Genomic DNA, 17,152 nt, shown 5'->3' on the forward strand with positions numbered 1-17,152 from the left:
TAAACCAAGACCGTGGGCAATAACATTGACAAGAGTTTGTGGTTGCTGGTGTTTTAGGGGTGGAGGCTAGGTTCAAGCGAGCCTCAGTGGGGAGATGTCTGAGGAGGCTGGTTACCAGATGGCCCTGCTTATGTTGCCGGAAGGGGTTCAGTCTTTCTCAGTTGGTCTGTTTCGTGACAAGTGGCATTTAAAAGTAAATTTTCCAAGTGTCCCCGTGGTTCGTTGCCTTCTTTTGTGCCAGGGGCCTGTTTACTTTTGTTTGTTTTGGGGGATGATGGTCCTGTCCAGTCAGCATCTGTTACATCACATACCCGTTGGTTGCTGCTTTTCCTGTTTAGCTTCTTACTCAGCAAACACTTGTCCTGTCTTCATTACTCAAATCTGATCAATATTCCAATTCCAAATGTTCTTTCAGCACAAAGGTTATTGCAAGATTTATAAGAGCAAGAAGAGGTCTGGACTGCTCTGTATGATAAGTCAGGGCAGTTATCAAGACAAATGAAGAAATCTAGAATGGGCAATAGCCTTTACAAGGTAATCAAAGCAGAAGAGAGAATGATTTGAATACCACATTTTCTAGGTAGGAGTTTTGGACCGATAAGTCACATATACTTTTTCAGCTTTGTTTTTTTTTTTGTTGTTTGTTTGTTTTTGTTTTTGTTTTTTGTTAAGTTTGGGGCAAATGGAGACATTGCATGGCTACTAATACACTGGACAATAACTTATTTTTTTTAATTTTTTTTTTTTTACATAGACTTTAGTTGAACATTTTAGCCCAGAGAACCACTGGTGTTGTTGGGAGGCACATGTATAGATGTGCAGGTGTACTGAACCAGGACAAAGAATCATTTCTTGATTTTCACGGCTTTTCCAAAGGGTTGGGGAAGGCCTGCACAACTTCTTGTGATCAGTACGTTACTAGCTGGTTGAGCACTGCTGTGCCTAAAAGTACTAGTTTATAATTTTTTTTAAGTTTATTTATTTGAGAGAGAGAGAACAAGCACAAGTGGAGGGCAGAGAGGAGGAGAGACAGAATCTGAAGCAGGCTCCACACCATCATAAATAAGTTTATTTATTTATTTTGAGAGAGACAAAGGGAGACAGCATGAGCAGGGGAGGGGCAGGGCAGAGAGAGTGAGAGAATCCCAAGCAGACTCCACACTGTCAGCACAGAGCCCAGCTCGCGACTCGAACTCCAAAACCATGAGATCGTGACCTGAGCCAAGAGCAAGAGTTGGACGCTTAACCGCCTGTGCCACTGAGGCGCCCCTCTCCTCACTTATGTGAACGGGTATTTTCTGGAAATCAAATCCTAATGTGGAAAAGGGCAGAGTCCTAACACACAGGCCCTGTGTCCGAGTTCTGTCACCACCTGGCGAACACCTGCTGGTTGTTCAAACCTGAGAGCCCTAGCTTCAGGGGAAAGACACTGCTCAATGGGCTTTATGGGGTGGGGACAGAGGGAGTGAGAGGGAACAGTGATATCGTAGGAATGGTGAGCATGGTGTTTAAAGTGGGATATGAAAGAAGGTGTGTAGAGCATAGTCATGACTGATCATAGAAACAGTGGTTTGTGCCTCCAAACTGTTTACGTATTTGTTTCTCCTTCAGAGGTGGTTTTCCATATACTGCGTTGCCTCTCTATGATGTTCTTTTTGATATGTTAATTAACACTTGTCTGTTTGTCTTTATCCTAAAGGCTCGTGAAGAGGAAATGACTGCTAAAGTAATGGACCTCCAGACTCAACTCGAGGAGCTACAGAATAAATACCAGCAAAGGCTGCATCAGGAGGAGAATCCTAGCAATGATAAAGTGAGGGGAACTGGTCTTTGCTGCTGTTTGTTAAAGACACTGTCATTTCTGTCATTTGACTTGCCTGCTAACATGCATACCTACCTCATTTAATCCTACCCAAAACCTTGAGGAGAGAGGTTTTTGCCTCTGTTTTATAGGCAGTGAAACCAAGGTTCATAGAGGTTAAATAAAGTGTCCAAGCTCACGCTATAAATGTTATGTTGGGAATTTAAACCTTATCTGCCAGACTTCAGAGCCTAGACATTTCTTTTTTTTTTTAAATGTTTATTTATTTATTTAGAGAGTGTGTGTGTGCACACGAGTGGGAGAGGGGCAGAGAGAGAGAGACAGAGAGAGAATCTCTGCACTGTCAGTGCAGAGCCTAACACGGGGCTCGATCTCCTGAACCGTGAGATCATGACCTGAGCCAAAAAAAGTCAGACGCTCGACCAACTGAGCCACCCAGGCATTTTGAGCCTGGACATTTCTTTTTTCTAATTTTTAAAAAAAATATTTATTTATTTATTTTGAGAGAGAGAGAGAGATCGAGTGTGAGCAGGAAAGGGGCAGAGAGAGAGGGAGACACAGAATCCGAAGCAGGATCCAGGCTCCCAGCTGTCAGCACGGAGCCCGACGCAGGGCTTGAACTCACGAACCGCGAGATTATGACCTGAGCCGAAGTCGGATGCTCAGCCGACTGAGCCACCCAGGCGCCCCTGGACATTTCTGTTACAGCAATGCTTCTTAGTCTTTTCCTTAGAAAGAAAGAATACAGCGGAAAGTGAACCTCATGGCCCAGGGGCTTAGGCAAAAAGCGTCCATAGAAAATTGGATAATTAAAAAAAAGTTCGTAATGTTTTTATTTATTTTTGAGAGACAGAGCATGAGTGGGGGAGGGGCAGAGGGAGCCAGAGACACAGAATCCGAAGCAGGCTCCAGGCTCCGAGGTGTCGGCACAGAGTCCGACGCGGGGACTCTCACGAGCATGAGACCGTGACCTGAGCCGAAGTCGGACGCCCAACTGGCTGAGTCATCCAGGCACACTGAAAATATGATAATTTTGAATTTTTATATTCTGTGCTAAATATTCATATAGATTTTATATTCTATAATACATCCTTACTTGTAGTCACATAAATTGTTTTTGGTTATTTATCAGTAAGAAAAACAATTTCTGTTTTTCTCCTTGGTTAATGGACTAGAGGCAAATGTAGTGGGATTATTTTGGAAAATGGGACTGGATTCAGAGCTACCTGGCAGTACATAACTAGGCATTTTTAGAATTCCAGCCGTATAATCGATGCTATGAAGATAGGCCATGTTTGCCGTGTGGCTGCCTTTCACAGTCTGCACCCCAGCAAATGCACGCCGATAGGGCTTGTGGGCCCCAGTTCGAGACGCCGGACAGGGTACCGGCCTGAGGCCATGAGGTTCGTGACCTCCTCGTCGAGAGCTGTAGAGGATTCATTATAGAATGTCAGTTACCAGGGAGCAATTTTCTGGACAACCCGTTGCCTGGATCACTTCTTCCAGATGGAGAGGAGAAGCCTTTATAAGGGGCTCTGCTGTGCTGCGCTACTTGTGCATATATCTTAGCAGTTAGCACCCAGCAGGTTTACTGGACTATTTCTCTATTTCTTTAATAGTTGCAAGTTAGTTTTCCTGTTTTTGGTTTTTGCCATCTGGTCACGATTTGAATAGACCAGGTGCTGTTAAACATTAATTCTCTGAGGAGAGTACATGTACTTCACTACGTGTTCTTTCCTTAGTATCAGAATAAGCATCGTTGCATGTAGTGTTACTTTGACCTGTGTTGGGATGCCTTCCAGTATTGAAACATGAAATTAATATTCACAAGGTCTCCTGAGTCCTTTACCTTGTGTCAAAAGAAAGGGGAGAGAAATTGGGGCGGCTGGGTGGCTCAGTTGGTTAAGCATCTGACTTTGGCTCAGGTCGTGATCTCGCGGTTTGTGAGTTCCGTGTCGGACTCTCTGCTGACAGAGCGGACCCACTTCAGATCCTCAGTCTCTTTCTCTCTCTCTCTCTCTCTCTCTCTCTCTCTCTCTCTCTCTCTCTTTCTCTCTTCCCCTCCCCTGCTCTCTCTCAAAATTACATAAACATTTAAAAAATCCTTAATTATTATTTCTATGCTAAAAAATGTTTTGTTTTATTCTTCATGAGTTTTTATCCTTTCTTGAGCATCTTTGATGCTTCTGGGAGACAGTGAGTTACGTATCAGTGTTGAGTTCAATGAAAAATAGTTTGTAATTATAGCTTCGAGTGGATTTCCAGAAATTGTCCTTTAGAAGTTTCCCTAAGGGGCCGATATGCTTTAACTAGATGTTAATATGTTTAATTTTTTTGAATCATAGAAATAATAAATGAATATATTCTTGTTATAAAAGAGATAATACGTAAGTATATAGAATGAGCCTCCTCTGGTGGGCACCTGTCCTTGCCAAGTAGTAATCATTGTTAGGAGTTTGGTGAGTGAATTTCCAGTACTTTTTCTTTGTGTTTACCTGTGTTGGTGTGTATCCACACTACAATAGTTTGTGTAACAAAATAGACCAGGTTAAAAGCAAATATTTAAAGTTGTCTCATCTCAAATCTTATCACTTCCAAAAGACTAAGTTTTTATTTTCTAGTTATTTCCTATTATTCTATTTTATTGTTTCCTACAGATTTTAGTGTAGTATCCACTCATTTTTTTTCTTTTCCATTTTCAGGTAACAATTATGGAGTTACAGGTAAGACTAGTTCTTCATTGAATTTGACTGAAGGCAGTATATTGTATATTGTATTGTGTATTGTATTCAGGAGTATTTTGTGTTTTAAGTTAAAACATAAAGGTAACTGTTTTAGCAAGGAAAATTTTACGAAGCAATATAGTAGTATATTCAGGCGGTGATGAAATTCATACGCGCTTCAGATCTGACTTTTGTTCTTTCAGACACAACTAGCACAGAAGACTACTCTAATCAGTGATTCAAAGTTGAAAGAGCAAGAGTTCAGAGAACAGGTACGGGTTTAATTGGTGCCTTCTGTTTGAAACTGACTGCCTTAAAATTTACATTAGTATGTACTTGGATCTCATTTAGCTAATTTTTAAAAAAGACCTGATATCATACTGATTTAATAGTTGGCTTTGCCATTTTGTCTTGCACAGGAAATTTTATTCCCAAATCCGAATGTGCTAGAGGATATCTCTTAAATTTGTGATCGATCGCATGTATTTAAACAAGAACATTTGCATCTTACTCTTTCCAGTGCTTAACATCTTGGATAAGAATTTTTGTTTAATTTGTAATAACTTAAGTTTTTTAAAAAAGCAATTTTCTGGGGCACCTGGGTGGCCCAGTCGGTTAAACATCTGACTTCAGCTCAGGTCATGATCTCACAGTTTGTGAGTTCAAGCCCTGCATCAGGCTCTGTGCTGACAGCTCAGAGCCTGGAGCCTCTTTGCATTCCGTGTCTCCCTCTTTCTCTGTGTGCCCCTCCCTTGCTCACACTCTTTCTCTCTCTCTCTCTCTCTCTCTCTCTCTCTCTGTGTCTCAAAAATAAATCAACATTAATAAAAATTAAAAAAGGAATTTTCTTGTTTTTATCAGGGGGAAAAATATATTTGACATCAATTTTTACTACTTTTTCCTAGTGGCTAAATTGTCTTACTTGAATAAGTTTTGTCCATATATTGTCCAATTATTAGATTTAAAAAGGATTATGTATATGTGCCTAAAAGGATGCACAAGCATAAAAATCCCAGTGTACGTGTGTCTGTGGTGCATCATCTTTAGAAGTCTTTTTTTCCAAACTCCGGAGAGAGAACGACACAAGTCAGCAGGCTGTTTGAAGGCTACATCTCTGGGGATTTTCCAGTTTTCTTAAAAAGTCATACATACAAAAATCTTGATAATCGTTGAACTCAGGTAATGGATGGGCATATGGGCATTAATTGTACTATATTCTCTGTGGCTGAGTATGATAGAAAATTTTCATAGTATTTTTAAAAAAATTATGGACGCTAAGTCCCAACGCTACTTAATTTTTTCCTACTTCCCAGTGGTTTATCTTTTCTCATCTATTCTCAAGATTGCTGCCTTAAAATTCCCTTCTTTTAGCATCCTCGAATTTTCCAACTGCTAGCATGGCAATTTTTATATTAGTTATTTTTATGGTGGCAGAATACACATAACGTAACATTGACCATCTTAACCAAAGTGCATAGTTCATTGACATTTAGTTCATTCACAGTGTTGTGAAACAATCACCATTATCTAGTTCCAGAATTCTTCATCACCCCATCAGAAAACCTCCTAACCCATTAAGCAGTCATTCCTTGTTACCTTTTGGCAACCGCTGATCTACTCCTGTGTCTGTGAATTTGCCTGTTAGGAGTATCTTTTGTAAATATAATCATATAAAACCTAGCTTTCTTTTTTTTTTTAATTTTTTTTTTTTAACATTTATTTATTTTTGAGACAGAGAGAGACAGAGCATGAACAGGGGAGGGGCAGAGAGAGAGGGAGACACAGCATCTGAAACAGGCTCCAGGCTCTGAGCTGTCAGCACAGAGCCCGACGCGGGGCTCGAACTCATGGACCGTGAGATCATGACCTGAGCCAAAGTCGGACGCTTAACCGACCAAGCCACCCAGGCGCCCCAAAACCTAGCTTTCTTATGTGGCTTCTTCTGCTTAGCATGATGTTTCTAAGATTCATCATTGTGGCATGTATCAGTACTTGATACTTTTTTATGGCTGAATACTATTTCATTATATGGATATACTGTACTTTGTTTATCCATTCGTCAGTTTATGAATGTTTGGGGTGTTTCTACCTTTTGGCTATTACGAATAGTGCCATCAGGAACATTATGTACAAGTTTTGGTTTGAGTACCTATTTCCACTTTTTTGGGGTATGTATACCCAGGAGTGGAATTGCTAGATCATGTGGTAATTATATGTTTCGCTTTTTGATGAACCGCCAAACTATTTTACGTGGCGGCACCATTTTATGTTCACACCAACAAAGTTATAAGGATTCCAGTTTTTCCACATCCTCACCAACAAGTGTTTTGGATATAGCCATGGTAGTTGGTATGAGGTGGTTTCTCATTATGGTTTTCATTTGCATTTTCCTAATGACTGATGATGTTGAGCATCTTATTATCTGCTTGTTGGCCATTTGCATGTCTTATCTGGAACAATGTCTGTTCAAGTCCTTTGCTCATTTTTTAGTTGGGTTATTTGGTTTCGTGTTTAGTTGTACGCTTCACACTTGCATGCTAGATACAAGTCCCTTATCGGGTATGTGATTTGCAAGTGTTTTCTCCATTTTGTGGGTTCTCTTTTGAGTTCCTTGATAATATCCTTTGAGGCACAAAAGTTTTACTTTTGATAAAGGTCATTTTGTATATTTTCCCTTTTGTTGTTGTAGATATGTTTCTCTATGTTGTATGTTGTAGATATGTTGTAGATATGTTTCTCTTTTGTTTGATGTAGATATGGCTTTTGGTGCCATATCTAAGAAACCATCCGTATTAATTGTATTTGCCTGTATTCTGTCTTCAGTATTAAAGAACCTAGTGCCTACAGAAGCCCTTTTTTTTACATATGGTTTCTGTGTGAATCTTATGATACAATTTGAGTATTTGTTACTTTCAGATTCACAATTTAGAAGACCGTTTGAAGAAATATGAAAAGAATGTATATGCAACAACTGTGGGGACACCTTACAAAGGTATGAATGGTCTCTTATGTGATCCGTGGTTATCTCCTATTGATGCATTTAGGGATGATTTTTGTTTTTGTCTTTGCGCGTCTGTTCTTTACCATGAATATATTTTACCTTTGTAATTCACCGATAACAGCTAGTTTTAAGGAAAGCATGCTAGTAATCTAAAACAAAATAATGCGTATTCATTGTAAAAAAAATCAAACTGCTGCAGTGTGTAAGTGGGACTGCACTTGTTCCACACTATCCAGATGGAACCGACCTACTGGCAATTTATGTGTATTCTTCCAGACTCTTCTGTATGTATGCAAACATTTGTATAATCTACTGTATGTACTCATACAGACACAGTTATATCTTTTAGATGCTTCCGGTTTTTACTATAATAGTGCCACAATTATTAACTTTAAGCTTGGATTTAGGGAGAAAATAATTTCATAAAAATTCTTATATTCAAGGTAGGATGATTTGGAAATATTGTCTTGATTGAAATAAATACACTACTTACAAAGGGTTTTAAAAATGAACTTGAGTGTTTACATGGTTATATACAACTATGTAAACTCACAATCATGAGGTAATCATGGTCCTTGAATAATCTCATTACAATTTTCCATTCTCAGTTTTACACCTCACTTCATTAAGAATAGTTTTATTTTGCTAAATGTTTTGTAAAGCTTTCTGCTTCTTCGGGGAAGCACTAGGGCCTAAATCTAAACCTTTCCTTTGTGTTTTTGAAAGCTCTTACTTAATGCAATGAAATGACAAGATATTATACAATTTTTAATTAAATTAAGCAAGGCCTCGCTTTGGATTCTTTCCAAAATGCTCTTCAAAAACAAGAGAAAACCGCCTTGGAAGTGGCCCGTGGCTCATTGCAGAGGGGACTCCTGCTACAAGGATCGTTTGCCATGTCTAAGTCAGCAGATGCGATCGTCAGCGTAACTGCTGCATCAGTGCTCAGCAGTGCATAGAGAATACTGTTGATTCTTTTTGTTAGTTTCACCTTCAGATTTTTATCATTTTCTTTTGTTCTCAGTTTTAAATCGTAAAATGAACACACGTGTCCAGTTTATTTAATAACTAACACCTGTACGCGTCCCTTCCCTCCTCCGAGAGCAGAGCGTTCCTGTCATACCTTTCATTAGCTGAAATGGTGTAAAACAAAGAAGCAATTACCATTAATTTATGTGGAAAAATTTTTAGCATCCCCAGACCCGAGAATCTCCTCTCTTAGGCCTGTCTGATACCTTAGACATGTCTTACTAACAGACGCACAAAACCAATCGAGATAAAACACAGATGCTCACAGGCACGGTGCAAAGCGACGGCGGCCGATACTGAGTGTGGTTGCTGGGGAAGGGGTGAGGTGGGGCCGCGCTGGCTGCAGCGGTCTGTGCCGCGTCTCTGATGGCCTCCTGCAGAATGGATGCCGAGCATGCTTTTCACTTCACCTTTTTTCGTAAAAGCAAAAAGCCTCTTTAGATATCTTGCGGTTAGCAGAGGCACGTACTGATGCAGGCCTTTTGTGAAAGAGAAGCGGCGTGATGTGAATTTTCGAAAGGCGGGGAACACCTGAGTGACGCTAAGTGTGAGGCGCTGTTGCGTATCTCAGCTCGTTTAATCCTCTCGCCAACCCAATCAGTCTGGTTGAATATGTACATTAATCTCCTCACCATGCTGCCTTTTTGTTTTTTTTTAATGTTTATTTATTTTTGAGAGAGAGAGAGAGAGAGAGAGAGAGAGAACGAACATGAGCAGGGGAGGGGCAGAGAGCGAGGGAGACGCAGAATCTGAAAGCAGGCTCCAGGCTCGAACTGTCAGCACAGAGCCCGACGTGGGGCTCGAGCCCACAGACCGTGAGATGGTGACCTGAGCTGAAGTCAGACGCTTAACTGACTGAGCCCCCCAGGTGACCATGCTGGGTCTTTCTAAAGAGTAACAACAGAATAAGCACCCATCATACAGGAAGAAATAAAAGATTACTGACCGGTTCTTCAGAAACCTTTATGTAAGCCTCTGCAATAATATCTTTATTCCTCCCCTCACCCTGACTTTTTCCCCGACTCTGTGTTAACCATTGTTCTTCTTCATTGTGTACCACCTATGTATATATTTCTAAACAATATTTTGCTTAGATTTTGCTCGTTTTGAAACTTTATGTAATAGAATCATACTGTAAGGTTGTATTTGTTTCCTTTGCATAATACAAGTTTTGAGATATGTCTGTGTTGTGTGTGGCTCTTGTTCGCTCAATTCGATTTATCGGTTTTGTACGTTCTTGTACACGTCTTCCCCGTACTCACGTGAGAGACTTTCTCCATACAACTACGACCGGGCTTGCTGAGTCATAGGATGTGAATGCTTTCACGCACATCCTATCCTAGATTGGCAAACTAGATGCAATTTGAAGATAATATAGGAGATTGTTTTCTATGTTTCTTGTACTAGTTTTCATTCCCACCAGCAGTGTGTGTGAGGTCTTGTCACTCCAGCCCCTTAATGCTGGTGCTAAATTAATTCAGCGGCGCTAAATTTATTAAAGGGCCTTAATGCTTGGCTATGGCCCTTAATGCTAAGCTATGACTTGTGATTTTAATTACCTCTCTCTTACTAGTAATCATGTTGAACATCTTATATGATTGTTCATTTTTTTATTCATTCATTTTAGCTGTATTTCTTCTTTTGCGAAGTCCCAGCCATTTCTTTTTTGTCTCCCCTTTTCCTTTGATTTGCAGTTTTAAAACAATTCTGAATATTAATCCTTGTTTTATGTACTACATATACATGTATACATATATGTATGTGTGTGTGTATATGTATATATGTATTGTAAAGATATTTACTAGCTGGTGTCTTTATTGTCTTAATTTTTTTATTTTTTAGATGTATAGAAAAGTAGTAAGTGTGGTATATAATGAACACACACGTACACGTCACCCTCAACAAATATCAAGACATATCTAATCTTGATTCCTCTGTACCCCCAACCTTTCCTAACCTTGCTCTATTGGATTATTTTAAAGTCAGTCCTAAATATCATATCTTATTTGATATAAATAATTTCAGTATACATTTATACAAAGGATTCCTTAACAATAACTGTAGTACTAGGGGCACCTGGGTGGCTTAGTTGGATAAGCATCTGACTTTGGCTTAGGTCATGATATCACGGTTTGTGAGTTCGAGCCCCGCATCGGGCTCTGTGCTGACAGCTCAAGGCCTGGAGCCTGTTTTGGATTCTGTGTCTCCCTCTCTGTCTGTCCCTCCCCTGCTCATGCTCTCTCTCTCTCTCTCTCTCTCTCAAAAATAAATAAACCTTAAAAAATAAGATAAAATGAAACCAATAACCATAGTACTAGTATCACACCAAAAAATTTCACAGCAGTTCCTTAGTATGTTCAAATAACTAGTCACAGTGAAACTTACCTGTAGCTTCACAAATGTTTTCTTGTGGTGATGGTGGTAAACAGTTGGTTTATTTGAATCAGTAGCCAAGTAGTATCCGTACCTTGCATTTGATTGAGAAATTGCTTAAATCTCTTTTAAAAGTCTGCCTTCCTTGTCTCTCTGTCTCCCTCTCTCTTTCTCTCTTCTTTTCCTCTTTATTTATTGAAGAGGCCAAATTACTTGTGCTCAAGTTTCACATGTTCTGAACTCTTGGTATTCCAGCCCCTAGTAGTTAGAACGAGGGGCTTGATCAGATGTAGACTGTGTTATTGACAGTGGTGTCTCCTCAAGGGAGCCGTACTATATGTTGCCTCCCAGCGAAAGACACACGTTATCTTTGCAGTATCTTTCACACGGTTCCGGGTGCCGTCAATCTGATTCCTCACCTTTCGCCTTAGACGTTAGCACCCAGTGGTGACCGTTGGCCAACATCGGTTGTTTCACCAGTCATTGTGTAACGGTGATCATTCAGATTCTACCATTTGTTGTGCAGATATTAACTGGCATTCTTCTGTAAGCAGAAATGTGCCCTGTTATCTATCTGGGGTATAGCTCCTACGTGAATTTGTCTTTGCCTGCTCTAACACCTCACTCAATTATGATGACTTTATAATATATCTTGCTGTTGGGGAAGCCCTCCTACTTTCTGTTTTTCAAGAATGTCTTAGCTATTCTTAACTCTTTGTCAATTTAAGTTTTAGAATCAGATTGTGAAATTGCATTCATAACACACACCGAAACCTGGGAAGATTTTGATTAGGATTGCATTGAATTTATAGAAAAATTGAGGAGAATTGGCACCTATATGGGTGAGTCTCCAACCCATAATCATGCTCTTTCAACATTTACTTAGGCCTTCTGTAATTTCAGTCAATAATGTTTATTGTTCTGAGTACCTCTTGTACCTCTCTTCTTACATTTATTCTTAGGTATGATTGTAAATGTAAAATTTGTTTCTCGTTTTTATTTTCCACTTAAATAAATGCATTTTCAGGAGACATTCTTGTGCATTTTTGAAGGATATCTGAGCGTGTCTGCTTTTAACTAAAATTATCTGTAATACACTTAGTTGATTAAGGTTGTGTTAAGTGTAGTTAAATGGATTTTCCAGTTGTACATTTTGGAATCGGGCCCAGGTAAAGGATTGTATTAAAAATGCTGAGCAATATTCCCACAAAGTTATTTGGAAAGACTCACAAGAAGCAATGGGTAGACAGTTTGGCAAGCGTCTTTATTTGAATGATAACTGATTTCCACTCTCATTGCTTAAAACCCAAAGTAAGAATTACAAAAAGAGGAAGAAATTTCTTTTATGTGCCACTGTTAGGGAGAAGACAGGAAAGGGTACATGCATTGGAAAACAGTATTAATTACTTGTCCAGGAAAATGGCTATATGTAAGTGATCTACATGTTTATAATAATAAAATCAATTATTTTTCTGAAAAGTGTACATTGTAAACTCTTACACTTTGCGTCAATCTAGAGGAATGAAACACTTAAGTGTGATATATAGAGAGATGGTTTTTGAAGAGGAAATAGTACATTGTCATTATTTAGTTCTGGGTGCTCTGTATTTGCTAAGTGTGGTTTGAGTGAATTGGGTCTTTAAAAAGTGTATGCTTTTTAAAAGTGAAATATTCCAAACGTACAAACACACAGGGTGTAAATATCAAGTATGAAGACGGTTAACACCTGTGAATTCACCATCTAGAACATCGTCAGTGCTCCTCGTACTGCTCTTTAGTCTCGTATCTCTCTGTTCTCTCCCGAAGGTAACCACTGTTAACGTGGTTGACTTTAAACCAATTGACTTTAATGTTTGGGCTGTATAGAAATGATATCAGATTATATGTATTCTGCATATTCTTGCCTTTATTTCACCCAGCATTATGATTTTGGATTTCATTCTAATAGGTGTGAAGCTATAGTTCAACCTTTTTTTTTTTTTTTTTTTTTTTAAATTTAAATTCACAATAGTTAACACACAGTGTAGTATTCATTTCAGGAGTAGAGTTTAGTGATTCGTCACTTACATACAGCACCCAGTGCTCATCCCAACAAGGGTCCTCCTTAATACCCATCCCCCATTTAGCCCATTCCCCCACCCACCTCCCCTCCAGCAGCCCTCAGTTTGTTCTCTGTATTTAAGAGTCTCTTATGTTTTTCCTTCCTCGTCTTTTTACCTAATTTTTTTCCTGTCTCCTATGTTCATCTGTTTTGTTTTTTAAATTCCACATATGAGTGAAATCCTATGATACTTGTCTCTCTCTGACTTATTTCACTTAGCATAATATACTCTAGTTGCATACACTTTGTTGTAAATGACAAGATGTCACTATTTTTCACTGCCAAGCAGTATTCCATTGTATACGTATACCACATCTTTATCATCATTCATTCATCAGTGGATGGACATTGGGCTCTTTCCATACTTTGGCTGTTGTCAGTAGTGCTGCTATAAACGTTGGGGTGCGTGTGCCCCTTCGAATCAGCATTTTTGTATCCTTTGGGTAAATACCTAGTAGTGCTAATTGCTGGGTCGTAGGGTAGTTCTAGTTTTAGTTTTTTGAGGAATCTCCATGCTGTTTTCCAGAGCGGCTGCACCAGTTTGCATGCCCACCAATGGTCCAAACGTTTCCCCCTTTCTCTGCATCCTTGCCAACATCAGTTTCCTGAGTTGTTAATTTTAATTTAATGTGTGTGAAGCTATAGTTTAACCATTTTGAATGCTGATTTTCACAATATATTGTATCTTTATACCATACTTTATTCTCCTATTGGTGGACCTTTGAATTGTCTTAATTTTGCTTTTATAAACAGTGTAACTGTGAACATTGACTTCTGGTGTACATGTGAAGCATTTCTCTAGGATGTACTGGTAGGAATTAAATTACTGCGTTATAGAACATGCTCATCCTTCCACTTTAGGAAGTTCTGCAAAGTGATGTGAAGTTGTTTAGAGTGCTTGTATCAGCTCACTCCACACATGCACAGGCATCTCCGTTGTTCTGTGTACTCACCAGTGCTTGGAATTGTCCGACTTTCGGGACTTTGCCAATCTCAGATGTTATCCGACTTTCGGGACTTTGCCAATCTCAGATGTTATCCGACTTTCGGGACTTTGCCAATCTCATACGTGTGAATAGTACTTCAGGAGCTTTCATTTGTTTGTTTCTTTTCACTGAAAAAATGGTGACTTAAATTCTAAGCCAAAAGGAATATAAAGTTACAATAAAAGGCTGCTTTCAGCTTTGGCATTTAGAGGCTCCCTGATTGTTCATAGCTCTCATAGTGGAAGCTTGATTATATTATCCTACGGCACAGTGTGATCTCCTGTTATTGATTCAGGTTTTTAAAAACTTCGGAGTTATCACGGCATAAATATACACGTAGTAATATTCAGTGTGATTTCATATACCTGAACTGTAATTATTGTTTACTTTTAGGCTGAAATGGGGCTTGATTAACAGATGAACTGTAACTTCTTATGACAGGCTTTAAGATGTCAAATCAAAATATTTGAAAACCACTATAATGGCATTAATATTTCATGTGTTTCGAGTTATTTTATCTATCCTGTGTTTCAAAACAGTTTTGAAAATTTGATTTAAACCTAAGTGCTTTCTTTTATGTTTGGAATACTAGAAAAACTAGAATACTATACTGATATAATGAATTCTTAATAAAATAAACATTATTGTTGATTTCACTCATTGTGGACTGTCTGCAGTCAACCACAGAATATTGAGGAGAGAAATACCAGTTTTAAGGAACCTTTGTATTTCCTAAGTATAGTCTTTTAAAATTGCCATGCCAAAAGGAGGAGGAGGAGGAGGAAGAGGAGGAAAAGATTTGAGAAATAAAATTGCTATAATAATTCTAATTTTCTTTTCCAAGGGAAAAATACCATTGAAATACTTTATTTATGTATGTATGTACAGTACTACACAGTACAATATAATTAATATAAGAGTTATGCCTTGCTTTGTCTGGTGTCTAAGTAATAATTAGTTGATCTGGATTTTCTTTAAGATTTGATCTTTTTTTTTTTTTTTTTATTTGACAGGTGGCAATTTGTATCATACTGATGTCTCGCTCTTTGGAGAACCTACCGAGTTTGAGTATTTGCGAAAAGTGCTTTTTGAGTATATGATGGGTCGTGAGACTAAGGTATAAATAATTTCTGGTGACTTGGCGTGTGGCTTAATTTAAAAGGAAATGTGCCCACTTCTAATACTTTAATACACGTATTGATGCCATATTTTACTGTTAGCAGACCACACATGCTAAAAGGTGATAGGTAATTGTGTTATAGTTCGTTGTTTACACAAATGATTTGTAGATCTTGCTTATATTTGTTTCAGTTATAAAATATTAATTTAAAAAATACTGTTGGATGATGCTAAATACTAAAAATAGAAATTTCATTGACTTAATATTTTGTAAAACATGGGTATTTTTACTTTTGACTTGAAATTTTAGAGTCAAGTCAAAATTTGATTTCATTTTCATGGAAACTTCAGGATAATGTGGAAGTATTGGAAATGGTCATAATTAAGAATGACTACTTAGGGGTATTTCTAAATATTTTACTTTAGTTACAGTGAGAAAATCATTTCAAAACATATGGAATATCAGTCATTAAAATTACCACATCATATAGGTAATAATGCTTGGCTAAATTTGTTTTCTGGAATATTAAATTATTGTAAGGTTCTTGAGTGTGTAGTCTTGTCTTTTTCTTGTTTGTATCCCCCGCAGTGTTTTTAAGAGAGCCTTATATTGGACTTTTGGTAAATATATCTTGAATTGAATTGAACCATGTATTTAGGGAAATTCATGAACCTTTCCTCAAACAAATTTTTCATTTAAAGCAATTTCTTTTCCGACATTGCTTCAACTTTTTGCCTTCATAAACTTTTACATTGTCCATATACCTTGGCTGAGGATGGGATCATGAGTTTTCCATTTTTAGAAGCAATCAGTGTTTTTAACTTAGGGGTCCCTTGGGGGGTTACTAAGTCAAGGAGTGCTAAGCCAGTTCAGGGATTAATTTGGCAGGTATATTAAAAGCCTAAAAAGTAAGGACATAAGAAATCTCTTAAAAGAATATTATGAACTTATAGATTATAGATTCTGCTAAACACTAGGAGTTATAGAAATCGAAGTCATTTTAATCCATAATATCTGTAGAAATCTCATTTCATTATATCAAATAGTTTCAAATTAAAGTAATATCTAGTGTGATCCTGAACATGTAATACAGAGGGATATATTAATTCACAGTGATTCAGTATTTTTTTTCTTAAAGGGCTTTTTTTTTTAATTCAGAGAACAGCTAAAACTAATTTTCTCCTTATCGTTTTAAAAGTAAAGCTAATGAAAAAATAATAAAAAAATAAATAAAGCTAATGACATATAGCTTCCTCTTATTAAGGCTTGTATTGGATAGCAGCCCGTATTTGAGGTGGGGTAAATAATTTAATGTTACCTTGTTATTGTAGGGAAGGGAGAAGGATATATCTTAAAAAAAAAAAAAAAAAAAAGCCTCTCAGCAGTTTAGCCGTATTGGTTCATTTGTGAATGTAAAGCTGTGATCCCCGTGTCGCTAAATAAATTACTTACGTGCCTCAGACCGTGTCTTCTGGAGGTTGTGCGGGGTAGGAGCCCTACAGAGCTTGAGTCCTCTTGAAGAAAGACCCGGCGCAAACGTGAGATGTGCCGGGCACCAGCTCGCGCCGTCAGGGCCGTGCGGTTAGTTTGAGGCTGTGCCTGAGGAGACAGCTGGAAGGGATGTCCCCACGCCCCGTCTGACACCTGACTGGGAAGCCATGCTGCCAAGGGCTCTCCCTGCTCTTTTGTCTTCAACACTCAGTGCACCTGGTTACTACAAATGATGAGGCTGTCACTGTGCCATCACAGTGTACAGGTCAATCTAGAACATCGGTAGCAGACGCTCTGCTTAATTTACTGCGTGTTTATTGAGCGCTTGCTCCATGTGGCCTTCTGTTTATCACCCCGACGGATAAGAAGATGAACTTTGACACTGTCCCTAATTCTAAGGAGTTTACTCTACAGTAGCAAAGTGGAGCTGTTTGTAGTTAAGCTTGACGTGATGCAGAATGTAGCCGGGGCTGTTAAGAGAGGCACAGAGTTCTCCTGTTTGCTTG

General features: G+C 38.5%; 1 protein-coding gene across 3 annotated transcripts in view; it reads left to right on the top strand.

Moving 5' to 3' along the window:
• The window catches only part of GOLGA4 (golgin A4), a 128,224-nt gene that overhangs the window by 97,634 nt on the left and 13,438 nt on the right, over positions 1–17,152 (top strand). For all 3 annotated transcript variants that reach the window (XM_047099019.1, XM_047099021.1, XM_047099020.1), the window contains 5 exons: positions 1,700–1,813; positions 4,525–4,545; positions 4,749–4,817; positions 7,462–7,537; positions 15,049–15,152. In XM_047099019.1, the coding sequence (XP_046954975.1) occupies positions 1,700–1,813; positions 4,525–4,545; positions 4,749–4,817; positions 7,462–7,537; positions 15,049–15,152 (384 nt within the window). The remainder of the gene's footprint in view (positions 1–1,699; positions 1,814–4,524; positions 4,546–4,748; positions 4,818–7,461; positions 7,538–15,048; positions 15,153–17,152) is intronic.

The sequence above is a fragment of the Lynx rufus genome, unplaced genomic scaffold (assembly GCF_022079265.1).
Source record: "Lynx rufus isolate CCGP_SWC_20201006 ecotype Redwood Valley unplaced genomic scaffold, mLynRuf1.p SCAF_5, whole genome shotgun sequence".
Lineage (NCBI taxonomy): Eukaryota > Metazoa > Chordata > Mammalia > Carnivora > Felidae > Lynx > Lynx rufus.